We start from the raw sequence: 27,258 nt of genomic DNA on the forward strand, positions 1-27,258 counted from the left end.
AACAATTATATAAAACTATTTCCTTTACTAATCTATTATTTTATTTAGCTCCGTGTGTTTTCCCCTTTTCTTCTATGTAAAAAGTAGATTAAGTTTATTTTGAAAATACAGAACAACCTATATCTGGTATATTGTCCGTTAACTTTAAAATCAAACTGAGCAGGCGTTTACGCGCCTTTTCATTTGGCCCAGCGAGCGATCTACGGAAGCCGCGAGGTTCCTGATTCCACAGTTTGTTACTTTTCTACGACGTTCCGCTTCCTCTTCGCCTGGTTCCTCCTCCCCGGGCCGAAGCTCAGCGCTCTCCAGGGACTAGTTTGGGCTGAAACCGCTGAGCATTGGGAGAAGGTATAGTTTTTCACACCCTTATGAAAGTCTGTGAAATCTCAGCGTTAAATCTGGACTTTAAACGGATTGAAAATCTGACGAAACTGGGCGGAGTTTATGTTGTTTGTGTCGAGTGTGGTTGATACTTTGCGATTGACAGCAACCGGTGAGTTTAGTTACACTAGCTAGTCTGTGCTTTCACACAAGTTTTTAACTTCACAAATAACTTTTCTCACTTGGTTCGGGGGAAACTTCCTGACCGTGTAAACATTCTGTCACTAATCTTCCGGTTACAGAAGATAAAAATAAAAGCACAGCAGGCAGGAGATCAAAATGCTTGGGTTTACTGGGGTTTGTGGTTTGCTTACTTTTTAATTTGAGCCAAAGTAATGACAGTCTTCAAAGTTACTGTGCTGTTGTAATAACATGTGATGGATGGAGAAAACATTATGTGCTAACAGCGAGCAGAGGCTGTTCTACCTGCAGATCATCTATCTACTGGTTTCACAACATATGTACAGACTAATATACTGTATTTGTCAATAATAATTATGTAATGAGTCATCCAATGATGACTCATTACTCTCAGAAACCTAGGTAATGCTGCGAAGTGCACAAAATCAGTTAGAAATTAGTTAGATTATCAAAAAAAATTGGTTTTGATTATCAATATCATTTATTTAAGATGTGAAACAAAGTAACAGTGAAATTAATTATACACGGAGTTAAAACAGGAGGAATTTTAATTGTACACATAATTTACACTTACATTTTGACATGTGTTTTGCCGCTGCTGCTGCTGAGTATTTCTATTATTATTATTATTATTATTTTGTTATGGGATGAGCTAACACATTCCCTTTTGCAATTGATGTTTGGTTTTGAAAAATGGAAACAGTTCATTGGGAGAGTTCAGACTAAAAAGAATCCTGACTTATCTTTGAATGCAACACAGCAAAATCTGTGACTGTTATTCATCAGTCCAGACTGTAAATCCTGCAGGTACACTGACTTAACCAGCCTGAAACTGAGACAGACTCTGTTTTTCTTCCTCATTCAAACTGTGCAGTCGAGTTCTGACAGTTGCCAGGAACGTCAGGTTGCCAGGTTGGAAAGGTTGGAGATTTTGATCCGTCATAATGTTGACACAGGGGTGAGGCAGCTGTTTGAATAACAGGATAAGGTGTTCAGTGTGGGTGTGCAGCTGGGCAGCGTGTTTACGCTTCATTCACCACCAGACCCATAATCAGTGACGTGACTGTTGAAGGCACTGAGTTCAGACAATGTGCCTGTGTGTGGACACACACACACTACACATGTGTGTTTGTATGTGATACACTGTGTGTATTTTATGTTTTTATGCCTCTGAATGAAATAGGGTGGAAGTGGTCTGTGTGTGTAAGCTTCATCACTCCTTCCAGGAAGTCCTCTGCAGAATTTCCTTTTATAGAAGCTAAATACAAAAGGCTTGCTGTCCACTTCCTGTAAACAGCTCGACGGCTGCGTTAGCAGTGCTCTGATTGGCCTTCTTGGATCTCGGGGAGTTCCAAGAGGAGGAAGCGAGCCTCCTCTGACACTGGCAAACCACAGGGAATAGAAAGTGCTGTGATACAATGAGAGAGTGGAGAATAAGGAACTGAAAATATAAAAGACAGTGGGACATTGACAGGCCTTGAGATAGAGTGACGATGGAATTTGATGCGTTGGTTCATCTGACTTTTAGGAGTGTCCCTCAAAAAGTGAAGGACAGATTTGGGTAAAAAATTCTGGGGATTTAAGTAATGACCCAAGGAAGAAATGATTAGATGTGGTGATCATTTAGGATCTTGAGCTTCCTGGAAATATGTGCATTTTCACAATTTAAGTGGACGTAGACTTCTGTTTTTTCTGAGGACACCAATGCAGAACTGAAAATGTATTGAATAGATATCTGAGGGTGACTCTTCTGGTTGTAAAATGAGTTTCTACTTCTCACTTGATTTCAGTAAACATTTCTCTGAGGCGTTAATGGTCTCAATCACTAGTTTCAAGCCTTTTTTTTCAGTTGGACATGATGCCAGTTTTGTAAATGATGTTGCAAAACAGACAAAACTCCAGTGTTGAAAACTGGAGTTCAGATTCTGTCTGGGTGTCATCAGGATCAGTGGCCACTTTATTGAGACCCACATATGCTTCAGGGAAGATTTTATTTGGGTTGCCGAATTTTGTCCAGCCCTTTGCCTCAAGGTTTATGTTCACATGTTTAATTATGCGTGCATAACCTGTATAAAAGATAAGTAATCAAACATATATCTCTTGGAAATGTCTCTTTATACATTCAAAATAGTAGTTGTTACAGATATTGCTGTAAAAGTAGTAAGGAACTTTGCATTGTGCACAAATCTGCGCTTGACACAATCTACAATATACGTTCAGTAAATTCAGTAAAAAAAAGACCTTTGCTTTATAAGTGATGTTTGTAAAACTGAAAGCGGTTTCTTGCCTACTTTTTCTTGTTGGGACGACTACATGGAGCTACGTTGTTTCGTGTTGGTGTGTGTGGCAGGCTACTAAATCCATTAATCACTTCATTGGTACAATACAAACACGTGCGTGTCGCCTGCAGTGCTGCTGATGTGTGCACCTGCCTGTTTCCCTCAAAGCTTTCCTGCTGCTGCAGTCAGTAAGCTAAACTCACACAGCTCTATGGAAGATGTTCAAGGCTTCACAATGAAGCCCCTGTTGGCAAGGGTGTGTGTGCGTGTGTCTGTGTGTCTGTGTGTCTGTGTGTGTGTGTGTGTGTGTGTTAGAGATGAACCGGAGGACACGCCTGCTGCAGCCCTGCAGCTATGAAATTCCTACTGAGAGACAACTTGTCTCAGCCTAGCCAGCCAGCACCCAGCAGTCAGTCCAAAACACACACACACACACACACACAGAGAGAGAGACTTTGAAAATGCATATTAAAGCTGGACTGAGTCTAATTTTATCCTGTCCGGGCAAGAAAACACTTGTCCCATCCAAGATCGCTGAGGAATGAGGCAGCCTGCTGTGACCTGCCCTCAGAATGGTTAAAAGAGAGAGAGAGAGAGAGAGAGCGAGAGAGAGGGGGAAGAAACAGTGAGAACTAAGTAGATAAATGAGCAGTAGAAGGGGAGACACACACACACACACACACTCGCTGGGAATAGAATCGGGTCGTGTTTCTTGTTTACCTGGTCTTCTGTGAGGAGCAGAAGAGAAAACAAACAGGTGAGTACTTGGCAGCTTTGATGCATAAAGGCAAAACTTAGATGTTTTGGGGGGCGTGAGGAGAGAGAGCTCTGGGAGTGTCTCGTATTGACTCAAGTGCTACAAGACAGGTAGCCTTTGTGTGTGTGTGTGTGTGTGTGTGTGTGTGTGTGTGTTGTTTTTTTTTTTAGTGATTGCACACTGGCAGCCTCAGTTGCACAGTGAAGGGAGTGTCTTGGATTTGATGCCTAATGGGAACAAATGTAGCCTTGAGTCATGTTTATGCTTGTGTGTCTTTAACTTGTGGCCTGAGGATTAAAAAAAAAGAAAGAAAAGTTGTATGTTTTGGTTTAAGGGACTTTTATTTTGTAGTGATCAGTATAATGAGTGAGTCATGTCAGCAGAGCTGTTGCAGAAGTGGAGTGTAGGCATGTCTACCCACCTGAGCCTCGCTTCTTATACAAGTTCACTACAAGCTGTGTCATTGGCGGTCAGACACAGGAAATGAGGAAACCTTTGTTTGCTTCCTGCTTCCTGTCTGTGATGTCACCAAGAATGCAGGCCCCAGCGATGGAGCTGATTGAACTGCGTGCTCTGCAAGACTGGATGAGGTGCTTTAGTGGCTTATGGTTTTGTGTGTGTGTGTGCGCGCCACGCGTCTACAAACTCAGTTTTCACCATATTAGGGAAATGGGTGAGACATCCTGTACATACTGAAATACTACACAACATAAAAGTTACTTTTACAAGTGAAAAGCAGTAGTAGTAACAAAAATGTTACGAGATTATGGAAGTTGAAGGATCGAAATGGCTCAAAAAGATTCTGGTCTCTTTTGTGCGGCATCACAGCACAGCAATAAAGAAAACTGGAGAGCAACCATTTGAAATGCTGACTCAGCAACAGTTTTCAAACGACAAATCATTAAAACCTTCAGAGAGGACAATTTATCACAATTTACCCTAGTGTTTTGTATGTAATGTAAATACAAGTGTATTAAATTGACAGCTGAATTTACATATTGGGGCAATGGCAGCTCAGTGGTAGAGCGAGTCGTCTTTCAACTCGAAGGTTGTGGGTTTGATTCCCGGCTAGTATTTCAGAACTTTCCCTTGTTTCTGAGGTGCACTTAACTCTTTTACTCCAGTTGTCAGACCGTTCTCAGTCACCCACTCACTCAGAGACGCTCTCCTCTGTTTCTCTCTGCCTCCTTTCCTTCCTCATTCACTTGAACGAGACTCAACACGTCACTTTGCCCATTCAAAGCTGCTTCCTGTTCACACTCTCTGTTCCCTTCACTCCAGCACCGATCCGCAGACTGTGCCTTGGATGGCTTAGGTAGGTTAGCGTGAGCTTCATTTGTTGTTCAGGTGTTTTTTTTTGTCTCTGTGTAGTGGATGCTAAACTTTACTTGATGTGCAGCTGTTCCTTAGTAGCATTTTGGGCTAATTTAAAGAAAAAGAAAAAAACAGGAAGAGGTGTGCACCAAACATTCTTCATGTCTTGAATGCCTGTGAATTTATGCATCTAATCCCGACTTGGCAGGTGCACGTGTGTGTAAATGTGTGACAGCGGAGTGTGTGAGGACAAGCCCCCCGCCCCCCCTGTCAGGATGAGCAGCCAAGGAGGAGGAGCCAAGGACACGCAGTCGGCCAATCACAGCTCTCGGCCGCTGCCGTCTGTACCAGAGGAGAGGAAGTCCAGGAACAAGATCATCTCCATGTTTGCCTCTGAGAAAGGTGAGCGGTTCTGGAGGGAACACGTGATTCCTCTATGCCCAAACACAACACACTGACCCTTGTTCTCTACCTGCAGGAGGCAGGAAGAAGGACCGGGACAAGGACAGACCTGAGATATCGTCTCCGTCTGACTTTGAACACACCATCCATGTGGGTTTCGATGCCGTCACTGGAGAGTTCACTGTGAGTATCTCCGCCTGACTCTGTGGACACAGCAACATGTTTGTTTGTGCACCAGCTTTACATAAATCCATCCCCGTGTTTGTGTGTCATGTCTAGTTTGCTGCTGCAGCTATTGTCAAACAAAGCATTTGTATTATTGTCTTCTTGAAGGAGAAGTTTGACATTTTTGGGAAAGTACATTTATTTGCTTTGTTGCCAAGAGTTGCAATGGGAAACTGATACTGATACTGATACCTCCATGTCTCTGCATGCTTATTATATATATACTGCAGCATAAACCAGGACCATGATTTCCAGCCACACACTTAATGCACAGACATGAAAATAACACCAAACTATGCTTGTGCAGCAGCAAAGTTCTTGTTCAGGTGGGTTTCTGAGAAACATACAGAGTTCTGTCCAATCAAAACTAATGTATAGCATCACAAACCATTGCATAAAAACATGTTATGATGCACAATAAGTTGAGGTGTAGTATTTTTGTGAATTTCTATTTTACATAATCTCTTATAATATTTGTATTAAGCTGTATTTACATATTCTCATTTGACTCCTCTTCTTAAGTACTGTTAATTTTCAAATCTTGTCAGAGACTGGTTGTTAAGATACATAATTAAAGTCAACACCGGGTCACAGAGTGTGTGTGTGTGTCTGTGCATTTGTCCAGGGTATGCCAGAGCAATGGGCCCGTCTCCTTCAAACCTCTAACATCAGTAAATCAGAGCAGAAACAGAATCCTCAGGCCGTCCTCGACATTCTCAAGTTCTATGACTCCACCACTGGAAAACAGAAATACCTCAGTTTTTCTGCCTCGGGTCAGTTCTCTTTAACTCTTTAACTCTTTAACTCTTTAACTCTTTAACTCAACAAAAAAAAGTGCAGTGTTGTAACTTTGTGCATTCACACTTCTTTGTCCTTACTCTTTTTATCTTTTATTATTTACAGATAAAGACTCACAGTCGGTGAGTAGTTGTGGTTCCACAGTCGGCTACCTTTTTTTTTTCATGTGGTGAATTTCATTCCGTTTCATGTGTTTTGCGTGTTTGTTGTTTGCTGCAGCTGGGTAAACAGGGTACGGTGACCTCTCCGTCAGGTGGTAAAGGTGGCGACGATGACGACGACGACGATACGCCTCCTCCCATTGTCGCCCCGCGACCGGAACACACCAAATCAGTGAGTCGCGATGGAAAGACAAAAAAAAGAAAACAAAAACACGTTTGAACTAATCTAACGTTAAGGTATACGAGTAGATAAACATGAAAAAGATAAACGTCAGTATTCCAGACAAATGTCCTTGTGTTGTGTCAGGTGTACACGAGGTCGGTGATAGATCCACTGCCAGCTCCAGAGGGAGACGCTGCGTCAAAGGCAGCTGACAGACAGAAGAAGAAGGGAGGAGGCAAAATGACTGATGAGGAGATCATGGAAAAACTAAGTATGCAAACCAAACACAGATACGCTGTGAAAGCGAGACATTGCAAGCACGACCATGTTCGTTTATTTAATTAACACATTTATTTTTATTCTTAGGAACTATAGTTAGTATTGGAGATCCTAAGAAGAAATACACTCGCTTTGAGAAGATCGGCCAGGGGTGAGTCATAATTGTGGAGGATGACTGATGAAAAAAAAAGACCTTTTACTTTTTTATTCTCCTCACACTATGTTTTTCTTTTCAGGGCGTCTGGCACCGTTTACACAGCCATAGATGTTGCCACAGGACAAGAAGTAAGAATACTCTTCCTCTAGACATAAAACTACTTGCTTACCAGTTTTTTTTTACAAGCAATATTTAACCACATGCAGCTTGACTGTTTGCCACAACCTTTGTATTAAGAGTAATGGGGACGAAGCACTGTAGGTGCAGACATCATGGAACATTGCCTTTCCACTAGTAGGTCTAGCCAGTGATAGACACCATGAGTCCCAATCAGTAAGCTTGCAGGAGGAGCAATATCAAGGAGTGGCTAAGTGGCTGAGCAGCATAAGTCAAATGGAATTCTGATAGGCAGATGACAACCCCCTCAATATACAGGTAGTTTGGCTATATGTGTGTGAAATGTGAAAAAAAAAAATCGCAACAACCGCAATATGTAATAACTTATTACGTAATGCGGCAACATTTATTACATATTGCGTTCAAGAAGTTTATTACATAATGCGGTGTTATTACATAATGGGTTGTTACACACCTGATTCAAATGGTCAGCTCGTCAGCTGAAGCCTGATAACGACCCATTTATTTGAATCAGGTGTGTTAGAGCTTGGAAACACCTAAAACATGCAGGACAGTGGCTCTCCAGGACCAGGAGTGAGAAACCTTTTAACAAAGATATGGAAGACCTCACTAGTCATCGTTCAACTCTAATAAGAGTATGTGAAGCCCTGCAAACATGGACTGAATATATAAAAAAAAAAGGATGTAGTTTTCTGTTTGTAAAACTATCTTCCACTTTGAAGCCTTGAGATTTGTGATTTGACCAGCTAACTGACAGGCTAACTGACAGGCTAACTGACAGGCTAACTGACCAGCTAACTGACCAGCTAACTGACGGCTAACTGCTATTACCGTCCTACTTCCTAGGTTTCACATCTCAAACTAGAAGGCTACGTCCATTTTTATATACATTCTCTTTCGACAAATTAATGAGTGGCTCTCTCCAGTGACATAGACATATTGCATTTGTTTTGTATTTATCTGTAGCGCCACATTCACCTATTTCTTTGTTTCTTTCACAGGTGGCTATCAAACAAATCAACCTGCAGAAGCAGCCAAAGAAAGAGCTGATTATCAACGAGATCCTGGTCATGAAGGAGCTGAAGAACCCAAATATTGTCAATTTCTTAGACAGGTAACATTGACTTGACACCTGCTATATTGTGCTTTTCCATAAGTATATACTGTATGTATGAGTCTGATTGTGTATGTGTGGCTCTGCAGTTTCCTTGTAGGAGATGAGCTGTACGTGGTGATGGAGTACCTGGCTGGTGGCTCCCTCACTGATGTTGTGACGGAGACGTGCATGGACGAGGCTCAGATTGCCGCCGTCTGCAGAGAGGTGGGAAAAACATTACAATCCTTGAAAAACATGGCCACTGTCTGTGTTTGGTAGCCAGATATCAGAAATAAATAATACTACTAGCCTTAATTTACTCCTATGTTAAAATATTCATTGGCATTACCTTGCAAATCTGTCTCATTAAAATTTTTTTTAAAAATGTCTGTGATGCTAAAGCACTAAAAGATGGCTAACCTTTCTTTCTCTGTGCGTTTAGGTCCTTCAGGCTCTAGAGTTTCTTCATGCCAACCAGGTCATCCACAGAGACATCAAGAGTGACAACGTGCTGCTGGGGATGGATGGATCAGTCAAACTCAGTGAGAGAGAGAGCAAACACAGACAGATCCACAGACTCATAATGAATAATTTTTTTTTGTTTGTCTGTGCTATACCGTAACCCCATGTTATGTTTTCTCTCTTTGCAGCTGACTTCGGCTTCTGTGCCCAGATCACTCCAGAGCAGAGCAAGCGCAGCACCATGGTGGGGACTCCATACTGGATGGCTCCAGAGGTGGTGACCAGGAAAGCCTATGGACCCAAAGTGGACATTTGGTCTTTGGGGATCATGGCCATAGAGATGGTGGAGGGAGAGCCTCCGTATCTCAATGAGAACCCTCTGAGAGTGAGTGCTGTACTCTTGTGAAAAATCCATAATCCTAAAGAATCCTAAACTCAACCCATTCAAGTAAAATGTAAACATTTAATTTATTGCAAAGGATGAATCACTCTGACTTTGGGGCTCTCATGACTTCTCCTCTTGCGCCACCATGAGGCCAAACACTTAAATGATTTGGTTTATAACAAATGGCTGCACACCATCAGCTCATAGTCTTGTTTCTGTACATTTCCCAATTGCGATCATTGGTCATAACTATTACACCATTATATAAGTGTGAACCTGTTCATCTTGGATATAACAGATAAATAATGTGAATTGATGTTTGGATACTATAAGATTAAGTGATGCTTTTTGGTCTAATACAGCAAATGTGTCGTTTGTAGGCTTTGTATTTAATTGCCACCAACGGGACTCCTGAGCTGCAGAGTCCAGAGAAGCTGTCTCCCGTCTTCAATTCCTTCCTGTCCCGCTGTCTAGAGATGGACGTGGAGAAGCGAGGATCAGGCAGGGAACTGCTGCAGGTAGAACAGACCTACTCACTCACACAGCCTCAGTACATCATCCTGCACATTAGGGATGCGACTAATGTTTATTTTCATCATCAGTTAATATGCTGTGGTTATTACAGCATTAGAATTAAAAGGAATAGTGTGTCAGAACTGCTGCTCACTGGATATTTCCTCCTCAAGATGGTTGTGTGGCAGCAGTTTCTGAACAACCATGCTACGTTCAAAGTCACTTAACGCACATATCTGCATTAACAAGCGGTTGAACAGATGTACCTAATAGAGTGACCAATGAGTGTTTGTCTAATTAACTTTTATGTACTGATGCAGTCTAATGTGAGGTTGATCCTAAACATGGATTTTAATATCTGTACTTATGTCTGCAGCATCCATTCCTGAAGCTGGCCAAGCCTCTGTCCAGCCTCACCCCGCTCATCCTGGCAGCCAAGGAGGCCATGAGGAGCAACCGCTAAATCCCAGTCTCAAAAGACTATAAAAGAGCCGAGAGAACCAGGACCGGACCAGCAAGCATCTTCTTTTTCTCGTCTACATATGATGATCATGAGTGACCTATTTCATTTTTCCCAAAGGGTCATAGAATGAATCTCCGCTCCTTAACTATTTCCTTTTCTGCGCTGAAGCCATATTTATTTGACCTTTTGTCCTTTTGTTCCAAAGTTAGAGTGTGCATTTTACGAATCATCGTTGCAAAGGTTCAAGACGACTAACACACCAAAGTCCACACTCACAAAGCATCTTATGTCGTTCATAAAGCCTGTAAATGTTCCTCTTTAACCTTTTTCATAAAACACTCGACAGCTGCCTTTACTGAGGAAGGAAGAGAGGGGGGTGTTAATATGGATGCGATCAAAGCTGTGTCTAAATTCCATAGTACACACTAATTATAAGCAGGGGTGTTTTTTTTTCAGTATAGGGTGTTCAAATTGAAGAAACACAAAAGTAAACAACAGATTTATTAACTCATAATGATTTTTAGTGAAACAATCTCAGAAAAGCCTTGGAATGCCTTTTGATCAACGCTGCTTGAGCAAATCTTCAAATACTCTGTATACTGTATGACAAAAGTAACCTTGGTCATTTTTAGGATTCTAGAGTTTGGTGTGTGAAGAGACGGGAACCTTCTCAACCGGTTTCTATGGCTGCTGTTGCTATAGTTACATGTATGCGTTCTGACAGGGTCCATTAGTCTTGAAAGCAGCCTGCCTGGAAAAGCACACTGTACTATGACTGCACTGTACTGCGCTCCCAGCATTGAACAGTGCGGCCTTTGTGCAGTGGAAAAGCCATAAAGTGTCCTTGTGTGACCTGGTATCTCACTCACTGAAAATGAAACCATTCCTGTAAGGGGGTGGGCATTTTTTTTGTGTGGTTTTGAACATGAAACCTTGTATTATTTTATAATAGAAGAAGAAGAAAAATCTCCAAATTCCGTGTGTTTAGTGTTTCAACTTCCTGGTGGCCGTTTATGCGTCTCTGATTTCTGAACTGTCTGTGGTCTCTTCTAGAAACTATGCAAACCCATCCGATGTTTTTACTGCATGAAATCGATGCCTTGAATATTTGGGTCCACTGTACTGGCCACACATTTCTCTCTCTCTGTGTTGTTTCTTCTCGTTGTTCCGTTTGTCCGTATCGCTGCCTTTTTGCAGTCGTTGCCTCTTTGTCTCTATTGGTGTGAGTACAACACAAATACTGTATGAAATTATCAGTTGAACTGGAGGAAGACTTTGCCCATTTTTGTACATTATACATTTGGTAATGTTTTTTATGCGGCTTTTTAAAACGTATGTAAATCGTTGTTTCATATTTGTAACTAACACAGGAGAAGATATTTGCTGTTCTTTGTATTTCGGCATGTTTGTTTGTGGGTTGTTGTTTTTTTTTTTTTTTGCACCATTTCATCCTCAGTTCCCTCAGAACTGTGCAATTATGGACTTGGAATCATAAAATGCATCAATAAGCCTGAGAGCAATCGAGCCAGACCTGAATCTGTATTCAGGTCAGGTCTGAATTCTTTACGTTTGTTTTACCTTGCTCGGAGTACCATGTGAGTTTGGTGTATACCTCATTTTACAGCTCGTTTTGACAATCACAGAATATTTTTTTCATTAAATATTCAGCTAAAGGACTGGTGTGGGTGTGATAGTCGGATGTCTTGGCAGAAATTGTACCCCAGTATTCAAGTTAACGACCTGAAGCTGAGGATTATTAGTCGTCCACAACAAGCTCCTGACTTTATGTCAGCATAGGAAAATGGTCCTTTTCCATGGAGTCTGTCAGTGTTTCTACATGTGAATGCTTCTTCAGGTTACTCCGATGTAGAAAAGGAGGGATATTCAATTTGTAGACGTCACCAGAACCGACGCTGGTCCTTTAACAGACACAAAAACCCACTCATGGTACTCGGCAGGTTGACACAAATACACAGTGTTTGCTCCTGTGACCAGGCTGGCAAACACTATCATGTGGCTTTATTTTATTTTTTTATAGTTTTTGACTAGAACACATTCCAGTAATGCAGTTTTTGTATTATGAACGATGAAGAGTTTTTAAAAGGAATGCATTGTTGTTCATCATGAAACCACACACTTCTGGTATTGAATAAAATCCATACATGTAAATTATTAATAAAGGTGGCTTGTTTCTGGATTACTGAATGGGCCTGGTGGACGTAGGGAGCCTGAGCAATTGATATGACGTCAAAATCGTTGATGAAGCAACTGTAGCGATGAATATATGGACAGAACTGACAGTTCATGAGGCACAGGATTTCAAATGAATAGTCACTCTCCAAACTTGAACACAAGGGGGCAGTATTCCTCTATGGTAGAAGACACACTCACCCTTTTTTGAACGTGCTATATAGTGTCTTATATCCTTTTCTTCAGCACAACCTAGGCAATCTGATGAAAAGAAAAACATAATTTTCACCAACTATATGAACACACCTGAGCAAAAAGTACTCAAAATGTTTTTATGAACAAAAAGAGAAGAAAAACGGTCTAATTTTGTGACTTCTGCACAATTATTGCTCCTTTATATCCCGACTAAAAATGTGGTATAAAATGAATCCTAACTTTGACTCAACAACTTTTTTTAAAGCCTAAATATTTAAAAAAAATATAGGCTTGCCCATATAAGGAATTGGGTATTATTCCCACAGCAATTTACCATGGGTGCCAAGGATCCTCTGGTCAGGTGATGCCTTATTGTATTCTGATAGGCACATTCATACAGTAAATTTATATTAATGCTTGACTGTGACTGTGTAGCTCACGCAAATCTGAACACTCACAGTAACACAAAATCTCCCCACAATCATCATCATCATCATCCAGTCAGAGGGGAAGTGAAACTCAGATTTTCATGTTAAGTTCCTGTTTCCAGCTCCAGATGGTCACCAGTGCACACAGCCTTCCTCACTTAGAAAAAGAAAGTAGCTGAGTCATCTTAGACAGAAGTGAAAAAGTGTATTTACTCATCCATAAAGTGCCACAGGGGGTGGGTATTTACTGTAAAGCCCTGAGATAAGATAATGTTAACAATATTAACAAATGTCTATCTAAATATCAAATGTAGTGTCAGCATTTAAGTGTTTAACTCAAACATTAAAGCTGTAAAATCTAGAAACATTCATCTGTGATGAGTTAATTAAAAAAAAAAAAAATAAATAAAAAGCATCTATAACTATCTTCCACTGCTGGCAAATGGAAATAAGTTGAATAAAAAGAACTTCTTTAAATGGTTGACTGAGCCAGAAGCATGTGGACTTTGTCCTGTTTCACATTCCCGGGTGTGTGCTTGCCTTCTTCGCAGCGCTTTGCATGACTGTCATGCGTCGCTGCTCCAAGAGTTTAAAAATCTTGTGTCGCACAGAATCTTAACCGTTTTCACACAGTCCCACTGAAAACCGCTCCACGATGATTTTGACATTAACTCTGACTGTGGTGTTGGGCTTTCTGAGTCAGGGTGAGAGATTTGAAACGTGGTTTGTGCAAATGTATAGATTTCTTTTCTCCCTACAGGCTTTTAAACAAAACCACCTTTTCATGTCTGATTTCAGAGTCTTCTGCCAGCAATTTCCTGACGACTCAGACTGACAAAGTCATGTCTGTTAGTGTTGGAGGGACTGTGAACATCAGGGCCACAGGGAGTTCAAATATTGGTGCTTATCTCAGTTGGTATCTTCAGAAACCTGGACAGACTCCAAAACTTCTTATATATGCTGCATCATATCTCAACTCTGGAACTCCATCTCGATTCAGAGGCAGCAGATCTGGTTCTGACTATACTTTAACCATCAGTGGTGTTCAGGCTGAAGATGCTGGAGATTATTACTGTCTCGGTTATCATGGTGATGGCACATCCACACAGTGATTTATAGTCGTACAAAAACCTCCCTCAGTTTGACTGAAGTAAAAAAACAAACGTCCTGCTGCAGCTGCTGTGATGAGGATAACTGGTCCAGTGAACACAAGAGTCATCAAGCACAAACACAGTGAATCTACAACTGAAACAAAAAGAGGGAAAATAATCCAAGGAGAAACAAAAATCTCCTTTGTGGTGTCAGAAACTGTTCAAATATATTATATGTAAAATATAATTCTCTACTGGCTTCCTGTTAGAAAACATGGGTTAGACGCTCTCAGGCCCCATCATTCAGTCTCAGTGTGTTTTGGCAAATAAGATGAAAATATAAATCATGGTTCAGAGTAGGTCAGCACTCTTGCCTTTGGTCAGATCTCGGGTTTCAGATCCGAGCAAAGGCCTTTCTGCATGGAGTTTGCATTTTCTCCCTGTGTGTGCATGCGTGGGTTTTCTCTGGGTTCTCCCGCTTCCTCCCACATTACAAAAACATGCAATATGGGGATTGGGTAAATTGGACCAGTGGTTCCCAACCTTTTTTCCTTGAAGGCCCCCTTGCTTGTGTCCAGGACAAACCAGGCCCCGAACCCATGTCCAGGGTACGCACAAGAAAAAGAATAAAGTAAAAAGTTCATATGCAAAAATATGTAGTGAGTTATAGGTTTTTATTTGGGTGATACTGACTTCTAATTATCGAGTAGAGTGTCTGATTGGGATGCACAAATATAATTATATTAACCTCACAAACTCAGAGCAGTCAAAGCTCTACGCCCCCCCCATGTGATCTCTAAGAGGGGCTTGGACCCCAGGTTGGGAACCATGGAATTGTACACTCTAAATTGCCGGTAGCTGTGAGAGTAATCTGCTCTTAATCCCACCTCACCCTCTCACTTTCATACAGACAGGTGTATCCAAAGGTGTGTTTGCATGACTTTTCTGCATCACTGCTCCGAGAGTTTAAGTTCTTATGTCACACAGAGTCTGAACTGTTTTCATGCACTCACACTGAAAACTGCTCCACAAAGATGTCGCCACTCACTTTGCTTCTCTTGCTGGGTTTTCTGAGTCAAGGTGAGAGATTTGTTTAAATGTTTGGGACAAATCCACTCAGTCCCTGATTTATTTTCAGCATAAAAGTGTCCTTTACTTTTCTTTTCTCGTCAGGCTGTCAGATTATTTTAACAAAGTTTAATCTCTAATTTCAGAGTCTTCTGCCAGCAGTTTCTTGACTCAGACTGACAAAGTCATGTCTGTAAGTGTTGGAGGGACTGTGAACATCAGGGCCACAGGGAGTTCAGATATTGGTGCTGATCTCAGTTGGTATCTTCAGAAACCTGGACAGGCTCCAAAACTTCTTATATACTATACATCAACTCTCTACTCTGGAACTCCATCTCGATTCAGTGGCAGCAGCTCTGGTTCTGACTATACTTTAACCATCAGTGGTGTTCAGGCTGAAGATGCTGGAGATTATTACTGTTTCGGTAACCATGGTAGTGGAGTGTTCACACAGTGATTTATAGTCGTACAAAAACCTCCCTCAGTTTGACTGAAGTAAAAAAAACGTCCTGCTGCAGCTGCTGTGATGAGGATAACTGGTCCAGTGAACCAAAAGAGTCATCAAGCACAAACACAGTGAATCTATAACTGAATCAAACTCTGAATATTCAGTATCAATCCATCAATGACATCCAAACAGACACAAAAAATATATAAAATATTAAATATTAAATGTAGAAAACTTGAATGTAACATGAGAAAGTTACACAACTGAAAGCATCTGCTTTTATTTGTATGTTGTCAGGTCAAAAATGTATGTTTATCATGTTTATATTGTTAAAATAATGCTACATTGAATTATTATAATATAGTTTAAATTATTCATGATGAAAAATGTTTTTCCTGTTTTTGATGAATGAGAGAGTTCCTCTTCAATTTTCTCTGAAAGTGAATGAACAAAGAGCAGAATATGAAGATCACCATTAAAAAGCAACAGCATGCATTTAAACACAGAGGACACTTTCAGACAGGAGGAGATGCTGAAGCTCTACTCTGAGCAGAGACGTCCTCTCCCACGTCCAGACCTTCAGTCTGTTCAGAGCAGAGGAATCATTTCCATAGAGAGGAGGAGGCTCTGCGTCGTCAGCTGATCCTCCACTGGACTGAGAAGGTTTAAAGTCCTGCCAGTTCAACACTGCACAGCTCACATCTGTCAGTCGTCACGGCAGAGACCACAACCACCATGACTCTCATCACCATCCTCATGTGGACACTGACCTGCTGCTGCTGCTGCTGCTTCACAGGTTCATTCACTCTGCAACATTTCCAACACCATGTGCTGCCTGTTCTCTCTCTTTTTTCTTTGTGCTGATAAATGATGTGTTTTGTCTGCAGGATGCAGTGGTCAGGTGACTGGGACTCAGCCTCCTGTGGTGACAACTACTCCAGGATCCACTGTCACTCTCACCTGTAAAACCAGCTCCGATGTTGGAACCTGTTGGGGTAGCCCATGTATGTCCTGGTACCAACAGAAACCTGGACAGACTCCAAAGCTTCTTATATACAGCGTATCAACTCTCCACTCTGGAACACCAGCTCGGTTTAGTGGCAGGGGAAGCAAATCTGACTTCTCATTGAGCATCAGTGGAGTTCAGACTGAAGATGCTGCAGTTTACTACTGTTTCAGTGGCCATAGTACAGGTGTGTTCACACAGTGATTTATAGTCGTACAAAAACCTCCCTCAGTTTGACTGAAGTAAAAAAACGTCCTGCTGCAGCTGCTGTGATGAGGATAACTGGTCCAGTGAACACAAGAGTCATCAAGCACAAACACAGTGAATCTATCACTGAAACAAACTCTGAATATTCAGTATCAATCCATCAATGACATCAATCCAAACAGACACAAAAAATATCAAAGTTATTTAAATATGAAATATTAAATGTACAAAACCTGAATGTAATGTGAGCATGTTACACAACTGAAAGCATATCCTATTATTAGTATGTTGTCAGGTCAAAACTGTATATTATCATGTTTATATTGTTAAAAATGCTACATTGAATTATTATAATATAGTTTAAATTATTCATGATGTAAAATGTTTTTTTCCTCTTCAATACCACAATCAGTAACACATTGTTAAAATAGTGTAAATGGATATCGATATAAAAAAGGTTAATAGAAGTAACTTAGAGAAATTAAAAGATTTAAGTCATAAAAAATAAAGGGCTAGTTTAAAATAAGTCAAATAAAAATAGGTTAGAATATAGAAATGTTGAAAATATTAAAATTAAACAAATCCTGATTGATAGAATTGTTTTTCTGAAAGCACTATCAAATAAAAAAGCTTTTATTCTAGATTTTGTTTCACTTTTTACATGATGTTAAATATGACCAGGAGTTGAATTAGTGGACGTTTTCAGACGGTCTTCTCCTTCAACAAACCACAGAAAGACTTTGTCGTGTTTTGTATCACTGCAACATTTATTGGCAAAACACGAGTCGTCAGAACGACATTGTGGAAACACACTCACAGCACAAGAACTCAAAGCTTTATTTTCATCTTCAAACGTTAAAGTCGATGTTGTCAGGGCTTCTTGTCCTGGGCTTCATTCACCACCACTAACCCTCACACTGGCTCCTGTGCAGGGTCTGGGTCTGGTTGTGGCCGTGATGGACCACCTTGCAGGTGTACTTCTCTCCTTTCAGCCACTGCTCCTGGCTCAGGCTCAGGCTGCTGCTGCTGCTGTAGCTGCCGCTCTTCTCCTGCTCTAAACTGCTCAGGACCCCCTCTGACACCTCCGTGCCGTCCACCTCCCAGGTCACCACGGCTCCCTGAGGAGAGTAGCCGCTCAGCAGGCAGACCAGCATGGCCGAGCCCCCAGAGAGCTGCTTAGGGGACGGGGGCAGCAGAGAGACTGAGGGCCTGACCATGGTACCGGCTGGAAGACAGAGCAGAGACAAACGACAAGATAAACATGACATGATGATACGTGACAGTGGTTTTTCAGTGGGTTAGCAGTGTTTTCTGAGTCTGTGATCAGACTGAGGAGAAAAGAGAGGAAAAATGAGGGTTTTTACTAAAAGATTTGATGTAGTTTTTGTTTCTCCGTCCAGAGACACAGGCTCCACAGAGTCAACACTAAAAGATACTCATTATAACGGCTTGCACAGTTCTTGATTGCACGGTTCACTGCTTATCAGTTAGAAAAAGTTGACTGGGATTGTTTGAAGTCAAGTTTGGGGTTTGCTCTAAGTTGTCCTTGTTTTAATGCGTTTCTTTGATTGTTTCCATCGTTTTTTGTTTCGCCATCGACAAAATAAATGTCCTCTCAGGGGAGAAAGAACAAAGCTCTGAAGTGAATTAAAGTCAAATCAAAACTGTTTAAAAATGCGATGTTAAAGTGTTGTTGATGATCATAAAGAGAAATCTTCACGTCTGCTTTATAATGTTTCACAGTAAAACAGCTGCAATGATTTTATTCATCTGTCTGTTTCACTTCCTTTTCTCTGTTTCAGTCTAACGAACTGTGAACACATTGGAACCATGTGCAACATAATTAAGGAATAAATAAAACAGTTAACTTCATTTTTCTGCATCGTTAGTATTTCGGTGTTTAAATGCAATAAATAATGACGTCTGATGTCATAAACAAATACATTTAATGTTTCTTGGGATCATTTTATAAACAAGTTTGTTTTTTTAACTCAGTAAAAACAAAAATAAGACAAAAGTAATTATTCGTCATACACATGACCATTATATCATATTATTACAGCCATAACAGAAATTTAAAAGAATATGAGGCGGAATTATGAAATCAGACAGACTTTATATAAAAAATAAATACATTCATAATTCCTATATTTAGATTTTTTTATGCGTTTTTTGTTTTTATCACATTGTTTAAAGATATACAACAGTATTTTATTCAGTAAAAATAGAAACGTCTTGTACTTACATAACATGATGACTTTGGTTCCTCCACCAAAAGTGTACCACAGTGATACAAACTGATGAAGTGGCCGTACAAAAACCTCCTGCACTGTGAACAAGCATCTACTCACTCAAACATTCACTCTTTTCCACATTTAACTGCTCAATTTACACTTCATACTTTATAATTTAACTCACATGGCTCAAAATATTAGAATCATTTCAATCATTTTTGTGACTTTTAAAAAAAGAGGTTTAATTTTGTTAAATTTACTCTGGTATAAATTAAAATTTTATAATTTATTTTTAGATAATGTCTGATGCTCAAAACAAACAAAAGGCTTCAACAACAATTTCAATTACACTACTGTACAAAAAGTCTTTAAAATTATATTCTGAAATACTCTAAGAGTAAATCAGAGGGACAGACAAAAACACAGGTGTGTCAAAAAAAGTGACACCATTTGAATCCAGATGTTGAGAACCCACATTTTTCTGTTCCTAATCCATTGTCAGTGTAAATCCAGTCAGTGTGTCTCCTGGTTTCATGTCCCACGTCCAGACCTTCAGTCTGTTCAGAGCAGAGGAATCATTTCCATAGAGAGGAGGAGGCTCTGCGTCGTCAGCTGATCCTCCACTGGACTGAGAAGGTTTAAAGTCCTGCCAGTTCAACACTGCACAGCTCACATCTGTCAGTCGTCACGGCAGAGACCACAACCACCATGACTCTCATCACCATCCTCATGTGGACACTGACCTGCTGCTGCTGCTGCTGCTTCACAGGTTCATTCACTCTGCAACATTTCCAACACCATGTGCTGCCTGTTCTCTCTCTTTTTTCTTTGTGCTGATAAATGATGTGTTTTGTCTGCAGGATGCAGTGGTCAGGTGACTGTGACTCAGCCTCCTGTGGTGACAACTACTCCAGGATCCACTGTCACTCTCACCTGTAAAACCAGCTCCAAAGTTGCAACCTGTGATGGTGGTCATCAATGTATGTTCTGGTACCAACAGAAACCTGGACAGACTCCAAAGCCTCTTATATACAGAGCATCAACTCTCCACTCAGGAACACCAGCTCGTTTTAGTGGCAGTGGAAGCAAATCTGACTTCTCATTGAGAATCAGTGGAGTTCAGACTGAAGATGCTGCAGTTTACTACTGCAAGAGTATCCATGTTATAAACGGAGCGAACGTGTTCACACAGTGAATTGTCGTCGTACAAAAACCTGTCCCCGTCAAAGTGCAGAGACACTGAGCTGTTACAACAGGAAGAGACAGAGACACAGACCAGTGAGCACAGAGCTGACAGTAAACTCACCAAGCACAAAACACAGATTCACACTCCTGTCATTTATACTCAATCTTTCATACCCAAACTTATGAAGCTTAAACATTTGATTCTTTTCAAAAGTAGCAGAATAACCTTTTTCAAATGAATTGTGTCACTGTCCTCGTTCTGTCACCGTGTTATTCCAAACCCAAGCTTTTCATTTTCCATTGCCAACAATCCAAGCAGAAACAAAAGTCTCCTTTGTGGTGTTAGAAATTGTTTAAATATATAAAATGTAATATATAATTCTGTAGTGGCTTCATGTTAGAAAACATAGGTTAGATCAGGGGTCTCAAACTCAAATGAGCTGGGGGCCACTGCTGGCACTGTCATCTCAGTGGGGGGCCACTTCAGTGTTAAGGGAACCAACAAAAAAAATCACAAATATTTCTGAAAACAGGGTTTATTTTCAAATATTGCATGATAATATTATAAAATTAAATTCACAGTAAGTGCAAATGTTTTTGGCCTCATTCTTAAATGACTAATCAAAGCCTTTCATAAAGTGACAGCACGTCTGTTCATATTTTTAAAAATATAAATTGCACGCAAAATTATTCTTGTAATTGTGGAAAACAAATAAATAAAAATAAACTTCAAGGGCTAAATTGCAATTAAGTTTTTATGTCAAGATGCGGGCCGGATGTAGGAGGGCCGCAGGCCGGGAGTTCGAGACCCCTGGGTTAGATGATCTCAGGCCTAATTTTTCAGTCTGTGTTTTGGCAAATAAAATGAAAATAAAAATCATGGTTCAGATTAAATTGGTCCCTTCACAACATCAACTTTGTGCAAGAGCTTTTTACTGGAAAAAGATCAAAGACAAAAAATGTCTTTGGCAACTTTGTAAAGACAGAAACAGAGAAGTTTGTTCATGTGCAGTGACGCCCACATGGAGCTCTAATCTGCTCTTAATCCCACCTCACCCTCTCACTTTCATACAGACAGGTGTATCCAAATGTGTGTTTGCATGACTTTTCTGCATCACTGCTCCGAGAGTTTAAGTTCTTATGTCACACAGAGTCTGAACTGTTTTCATGCACTCACACTGAAAACTGCTCCACAAAGATGTCGCCACTCACTTTGCTTCTCTTGCTGGGTTTTCTGAGTCAAGGTGAGAGATTTGTTTAAATGTTTGGGACAAATCCACTCAGTCCCTGATTTATTTTCGGCATAAAAGTGTCTTTTACTTTTCTTTTCTCATCAGGCTGTCAGATTATTTTAACAAAGTAAATGTAATCTCTAATTTCAGAGTCTTCTGCCAGCAGTTTCCTGACTCAGACTGACAAAGTCATGTCTGTTAGTGTTGGAGGGACTGTGAACATCAGGGCCACAGGGAGTTCAGATATTGGTAGCACTCTCTATTGGTATCTTCAGAAACCTGGACAGGCTCCAAAACTTCTTATATACACTACATCAAATCTCTACACTGGAACTCCATCTCGATTCAGTGGCAGCAGATCTGGTTCTGACTATACTTTAACCATCAGTGGAGTTCAGGCTGAAGATGCTGGAGATTATTACTGTCTCGGTTATCATGGTAGTGGAGTGTTCACACAGTGATTTATAGTCGTACAAAAACCTCCCTCAGTTTGACTGAAGTAAAAAAAACGTCCTGCTGCAGCTGCTGTGATGAGGATAACTGGTCCAGTGAACACAAGAGTCATCAAGCACAAACACAGTGAATCTATCACTGAATCAAACTCTGAATATTCAGTATCAATCCATCAATGACATCAATCCAAACAGACACAACAAATATGAACATGAATTCAATATTAAATGTACAAAACTTGAATGTAACGTGAGAAAGTTACACAACTGAAAGCATCTCCTTTTATTTCTCTGTTTGTGACGTCATTAGTTGACAGACTTTATTTTTTGGGGGGTACATTTGGACGAGTCTATGTAGCACAGAAGGGCAGTATCAGGGGGTAGGTGTGGCAACTCAGCTTCCTGGCATGCAGGTAGAGAGAGACAGGCTCATCAGGAGAGTCAGATCACCTGAGGAAGTTTTGATGAGGAGGATCTCTCGGGCAGGTGAGGCCCTTTAGTCTGCCAGAGTCAAGCTGGAGAGATGTGTGTGTGTGTGTGTGTCAGTGCTTGGGTGGCAACTGAGACGCCATTGGTATGTATATACATTATATTTTAGTTGAATAACATTTGTGATATGCAGGTCTGAGCAGTTAAATTTGGTGGCATCTTGTCAGTGTGGGAATGATTGTTTATTTAATTTGGCTTTTCATCTGAATTATGTCTGTGAACTGAGGGGATTATTAACGACTGAAATTATGGTTTAGACTGGATTAGCAATGGAATGAGATAGTGTGTGTGTGTGTGTGTGTGTGTGTGGAGTTATTCATTCAAGTTTGGGAAAATATTCTGGGATCTAGTTTTTGCTTGAGTTGGAGTGTTTGGTTTAATTATTAAAAATGATTATAGACTTAATTTCAATCTGATTTAATTCATTTCCTTTGTTTTTAAATATGGACATCGTAGTGTTGGGGATCAGCTCATTCAAGATGGAGTCACATGCATCTTGGATGGAGAACACATGGCCCCTTGCTCAGAGACACTGAGTGTCATAAAACTCAGTCAATAAAGATCCCTTATCTTCCACACATCAGTGGGAAACCCACCTCAGTGGTCACTTTGTGACATGTGACCCCCATGTAACAGGCAATACAAAAGCCAGGTTTCCCCTCCTTCTTTCTCTTCTCTTCGCTCTTCTCTTCTCCATCTCACCGGAGGACACACAACAAGCTTCCAGCAGCAAGAGACCCTCTCTGCTGATCTTCGAGCAGGCCTGCTCACAGCAGCCTGCTATCCTCCCATCAGAGGCAGCGACACCAGAGCCTGCCTTAGGATCAACCAAGGATCCAGAGCCAGGTTAGCTCCAACTGGCTAACTTTGTGAGGAGGAACCTGAGCCACAGACACCAGAAACACAGTCAACCATCTACTGTTCCTGGACCAACAGACAGCACCTCAAAAGGACACTTTGGCATCTTTTAAGGACTTGGTAACGTAACTGGGCCGAGCATAGCATTACACTACTTGTAAATGTTGTACTGAGCTTACTTGCTCACATAAAGTGTTGTTGTAATGTCTAGCTTTAGGTTAATATGATGTTAGTGATGTCCATGCTTCTAACCTCTCATCTAACCTGACATCTCACTTTACAAAAGTGGTTAACCAAGAAACACAGCGGCCATGTGGTCAAGAAGCCATCTTTGATTCCGCCATCTTGTAGTTTCTTTGTCAACCGCCATCTTGATTTGTAGTCTACCTCTATCCGACTTGACCATTTGACCTGCACACACACAGACTCCCTCTTTCTCTCTCTTTCACACACATACACTGTATATAGTTACATTTAGTAGATATTCTTGTTTATATCTTTGATGTCTTTTTAATAAATGTTTTATACAATATACAGTCTGGTCTGATTAATATTGCTCAAGTGTGTATATTGCCAACCTCTTGGAGCCTGTAGAACTCCAATCCTAAAATTCACCTAACTATTGATGTAGTATTGTGATTTATCAATTAAGTTAATTATTAATCATAATCCAAATAGGTAGTCAGCTTAATTTATGAGACTGTTTTTGGAGGTTATGAATTAATGGTTCATTCAGAACCGATTGTTCTCTGTTTGAGAGGAGTGGTGCCCTGATTTGATTTTGACTCAACTTTTTATAAGAAATTAATTATTCCATAATTAATCAATTATTAATATTCTAAATTCATAACCAATCACGCCCCTAATCCCAACAATGTGATGGTCATCAATGTATGTACTGGTACCAACAGAAACCTGGACAGACTCCAAAGCTTCTTATATACAGAGCATCAACTCTCTACTCAGGAACACCAGCTCGGTTTAGTGGCAGTGGAAGCAACTCTGACTTCTCATTGAGAATCAGTGGAGTTCAGACTGAAGATGCTGCAGTTTACTACTGCAAGAGTATCCATGTTATAAACAGTGCTGATGTATGCACACAGTGAATTGTCGTCGTACAAAAACCTGTCCCCGTCAAAGTGCAGAGACACTGAGCTGTTACAACAGGAAGAGACAGAGACACAGACCAGTGAGCACAGAGCTGACAGTAAACTCACCAAGCACAAAACACAGATTCACACTCCTGTCATTTATACTCAATCTTTCATACCCAAACTTATGAAGCTTAAACATTTGATTCTTTTCAAAAGTAGCAGAATAACCTTTTTCAAATGAATTGTGTCACTGTCCTCGTTCTGTCACCGTGTTATTCCAACCCCAAGCTTTTCATTTTCCATTGCCAACAATCCAAGCAGAAACAAAAGTCTCCTTTGTGGTGTTAGAAATTGTTTAAATATATAAAATGTAATATATAATTCTGTAGTGGCTTCATGTTAGAAAACATAGGTTAGATCAGGGGTCTCAAACTCAAATGAGCTGGGGGCCACTGCTGGCACTGTCATCTCAGTGGGGGGCCACTTCAGTGTAAAGGGAACCAACAAAAAAAAATCACAAATATTTCTGAAAACAGGGTTTATTTTCAAATATTGCATGATAATATTATAAAATTAAATTCACAGTAAGTGCAAATGTTTTTGGCCTCATTCTTAAATGACTAATCAAAGCCTTTCATAAAGTGACAGCACGTCTGTTCATATTTTTAAAAATATAAATTGCACGCAAAATTATTCTTGTAATTGTGGAAAACAAATAAATAAAAATAAACTTCAAGGGCTAAATTGCAATTAAGTTTTTATGTCAAGATGCGGGCCGGATGTAGGAGGGCCGCAGGCCGGGAGTTCGAGACCCCTGGGTTAGATGATCTCAGGCCTAATTTTTCAGTCTGTGTTTTGGCAAATAAAATGAAAATAAAAATCATGGTTCAGATTAAATTGGTCCCTTCACAACATCAACTTTGTGCAAGAGCTTTTTACTGGAAAAAGATCAAAGACAAAAAATGTCTTTGGCAACTTTGTAAAGACAGAAACAGAGAAGTTTGTTCATGTGCAGTGACGCCCACATGGAGCTCTAATCTGCTCTTAATCCCACCTCACCCTCTCACTTTCATACAGACAGGTGTATCCAAATGTGTGTTTGCATGACTTTTCTGCATCACTGCTCCGAGAGTTTAAGTTCTTATGTCACACAGAGTCTGAACTGTTTTCATGCACTCACACTGAAAACTGCTCCACAAAGATGTCGCCACTCACTTTGCTTCTCTTGCTGGGTTTTCTGAGTCAAGGTGAGAGATTTGTTTAAATGTTTGGGACAAATCCACTCAGTCCCTGATTTTTTTTCTGCATAAAAGTGTCTTTTACTTTTCTTTTCTCATCAGGCTGTCAGATTATTTTAACAAAGTAAATGTAATCTCTAATTTCAGAGTCTTCTGCCAGCAGTTTCATGACTCAGACTGACAAAGTCATGTCTGTTAGTGTTGGAGGGACTGTGAACATCAGGGCCACAGGGAGTTCAAATATTGCTTATCTCAGTTGGTATCTTCAGAAACCTGGACAGGCTCCAAAACTTCTTATATACTCTGCATCAACTCTCTACACTGGAACTCCATCTCGATTCAGTGGCAGCAGATCTGGTTCTGACTATACTTTAACCATCAGTGGTGTTCAGGCTGAAGATGCTGGAGATTATTACTGTCTCGGTTATCATTATGATAGCACAAGCACACAGTGATTTATAGTCGTACAAAAACCTCCCTCAGTTTGACTGAAGTAAAAAAAACGTCCTGCTGCAGCTGCTGTGATGAGGATAACTGGTCCAGTGAACACAAGAGTCATCAAGCACAAACACAGTGAATCTACAACTGAATCAAACTCTCAATATACAGTATTTTTACATTTATATTCAGTGCCATCTCTTGTGGAGAAAAAAAAACAATATTATTCTTAAACTGATTATAACAGCAGGTGCAAATATGAATGCATTAAATGATCTGAAATACTGTAGGCTAACAATCCAAACAGAAACCAAAATCTCCTTTGTGGTGTAAGAAATGTTAAATTGTTCAAATATATAATTCTCTACTGGGATGTTTTTGATGAATGCACAAATGCTTCCTGTTAGAAGACATGGATTAGATGCTCTCAGGCCTCATTTTTCTGTCTCATTGTGTTTTGGCAAATAAGATGAAAATAAAAGTCATGGTTCAAAGTAGGCCACACGGTTGGTGTAGAGCAGAGGTCACATTTAACTGCTGATAGGTCAAAGGGGCATCCTGTGGGGTTATACACACAACCACAAGATTATGCTGAGTGAAAATATTCACGATAACACGGTAGAATGGTGTCGTGAAATGACATTTGTACAAAAAGTACTACTGACTGACAGAGATGCACGCAGGCCTTATTTTTCAGTCACAGTGTATTTTGGTAAATAAGGCAGACCATAATATTCATGGTCCCTTCACATGATCAACTGTGTGGATAAAAAAAAGTGCAAAATGGCACAAAGGCAAAAACCTAGAATAAGCAGCAAGATGAGGAACAGAGATCTTAATCCCACCTCGCCCTCTCACTTTCATACAGACAGGTGTATCCAAATGTGTGTTTGCATGACTTTTCTGCATCACTGCTCCGAGAGTTTAAGTTCTTATGTCACACAGAGTCTGAACTGTTTTCATGCACTCACACTGAAAACTGCTCCACAAAGATGTCGCCACTCACTTTGCTTCTCTTGCTGGGTTTTCTGAGTCAAGGTGAGAGATTTGTTTAAATGTTTGGGACAAATCCACTCAGTCCCTGATTTATTTTCTGCATAAAAGTGTCTTTTACTTTTCTTTTCTCATCAGGCTGTCAGATTATTTTAACAAAGTAAATGTAATCTCTAATTTCAGAGTCTTCTGCCAGCAATTTCCTGACTCAGACTGACAAAGTCATGTCTGTTAGTGTTGGAGGGACTGTGAACATCAGGGCCACAGGGAGTTCAGATATTGGTGATGATCTCAGTTG

General features: G+C 40.4%; 2 protein-coding genes and 1 gene segment (V, D, J or C); 2 read left to right on the forward strand and 1 right to left on the reverse strand.

The window, feature by feature from the left end:
- The first annotated feature begins 222 nt into the window (after nt 1–222).
- LOC131445067 (serine/threonine-protein kinase PAK 2-like) lies at nt 223–12,314 on the forward strand. Of its 4 annotated transcripts, none has more exons than XM_058615870.1 (15): nt 223–348; nt 5,081–5,274; nt 5,351–5,457; nt 6,125–6,272; nt 6,403–6,419; nt 6,517–6,630; nt 6,766–6,892; nt 6,988–7,051; nt 7,137–7,185; nt 8,197–8,309; nt 8,399–8,516; nt 8,734–8,833; nt 8,942–9,138; nt 9,519–9,656; nt 10,028–12,314. In XM_058615870.1, the coding sequence occupies exons 2-15, from the start codon at nt 5,097–5,099 to the stop codon at nt 10,112–10,114; spliced, it is 1,557 nt and encodes a 518-aa protein (XP_058471853.1). In that variant the 5' UTR covers nt 223–348; nt 5,081–5,096; the 3' UTR covers nt 10,115–12,314. The 4 variants fall into 4 exon arrangements, with proteins under 4 accessions (XP_058471853.1, XP_058471855.1, XP_058471854.1 ...); XM_058615872.1 differs by lacking the exon at nt 223–348 and adding an exon at nt 359–493; XM_058615871.1 differs by lacking the exon at nt 223–348 and adding an exon at nt 3,433–3,558.
- Nucleotides 12,315–13,582: 1,268 nt separating this feature from the next.
- LOC131444850 (immunoglobulin kappa variable 1-39-like) lies at nt 13,583–15,543 on the forward strand. The segment is given in 4 exon segments: nt 13,583–13,631; nt 13,726–13,839; nt 15,006–15,098; nt 15,233–15,543. Coding segments are annotated over 4 exon segments (567 nt in total).
- A 1,956-nt stretch (nt 15,544–17,499) lies between these two features.
- The window catches only part of LOC131444868 (immunoglobulin lambda-1 light chain-like), a 65,950-nt gene continuing 56,191 nt past the window's right edge, over nt 17,500–27,258 (reverse strand). Inside the window, exons 4-5 of the mRNA XM_058615563.1 lie at nt 18,993–19,028; nt 17,500–17,972 (exon numbers count right to left, since the gene is read on the reverse strand). Of these exons, the coding sequence (XP_058471546.1) occupies nt 17,653–17,972; nt 18,993–19,028 (356 nt within the window). The 3' untranslated portion in view covers nt 17,500–17,652. The remainder of the gene's footprint in view (nt 17,973–18,992; nt 19,029–27,258) is intronic.

The sequence above is a fragment of the Solea solea genome, chromosome 18, assembly GCF_958295425.1.
Source record: "Solea solea chromosome 18, fSolSol10.1, whole genome shotgun sequence".
Taxonomy (NCBI): domain Eukaryota; kingdom Metazoa; phylum Chordata; class Actinopteri; order Pleuronectiformes; family Soleidae; genus Solea; species Solea solea.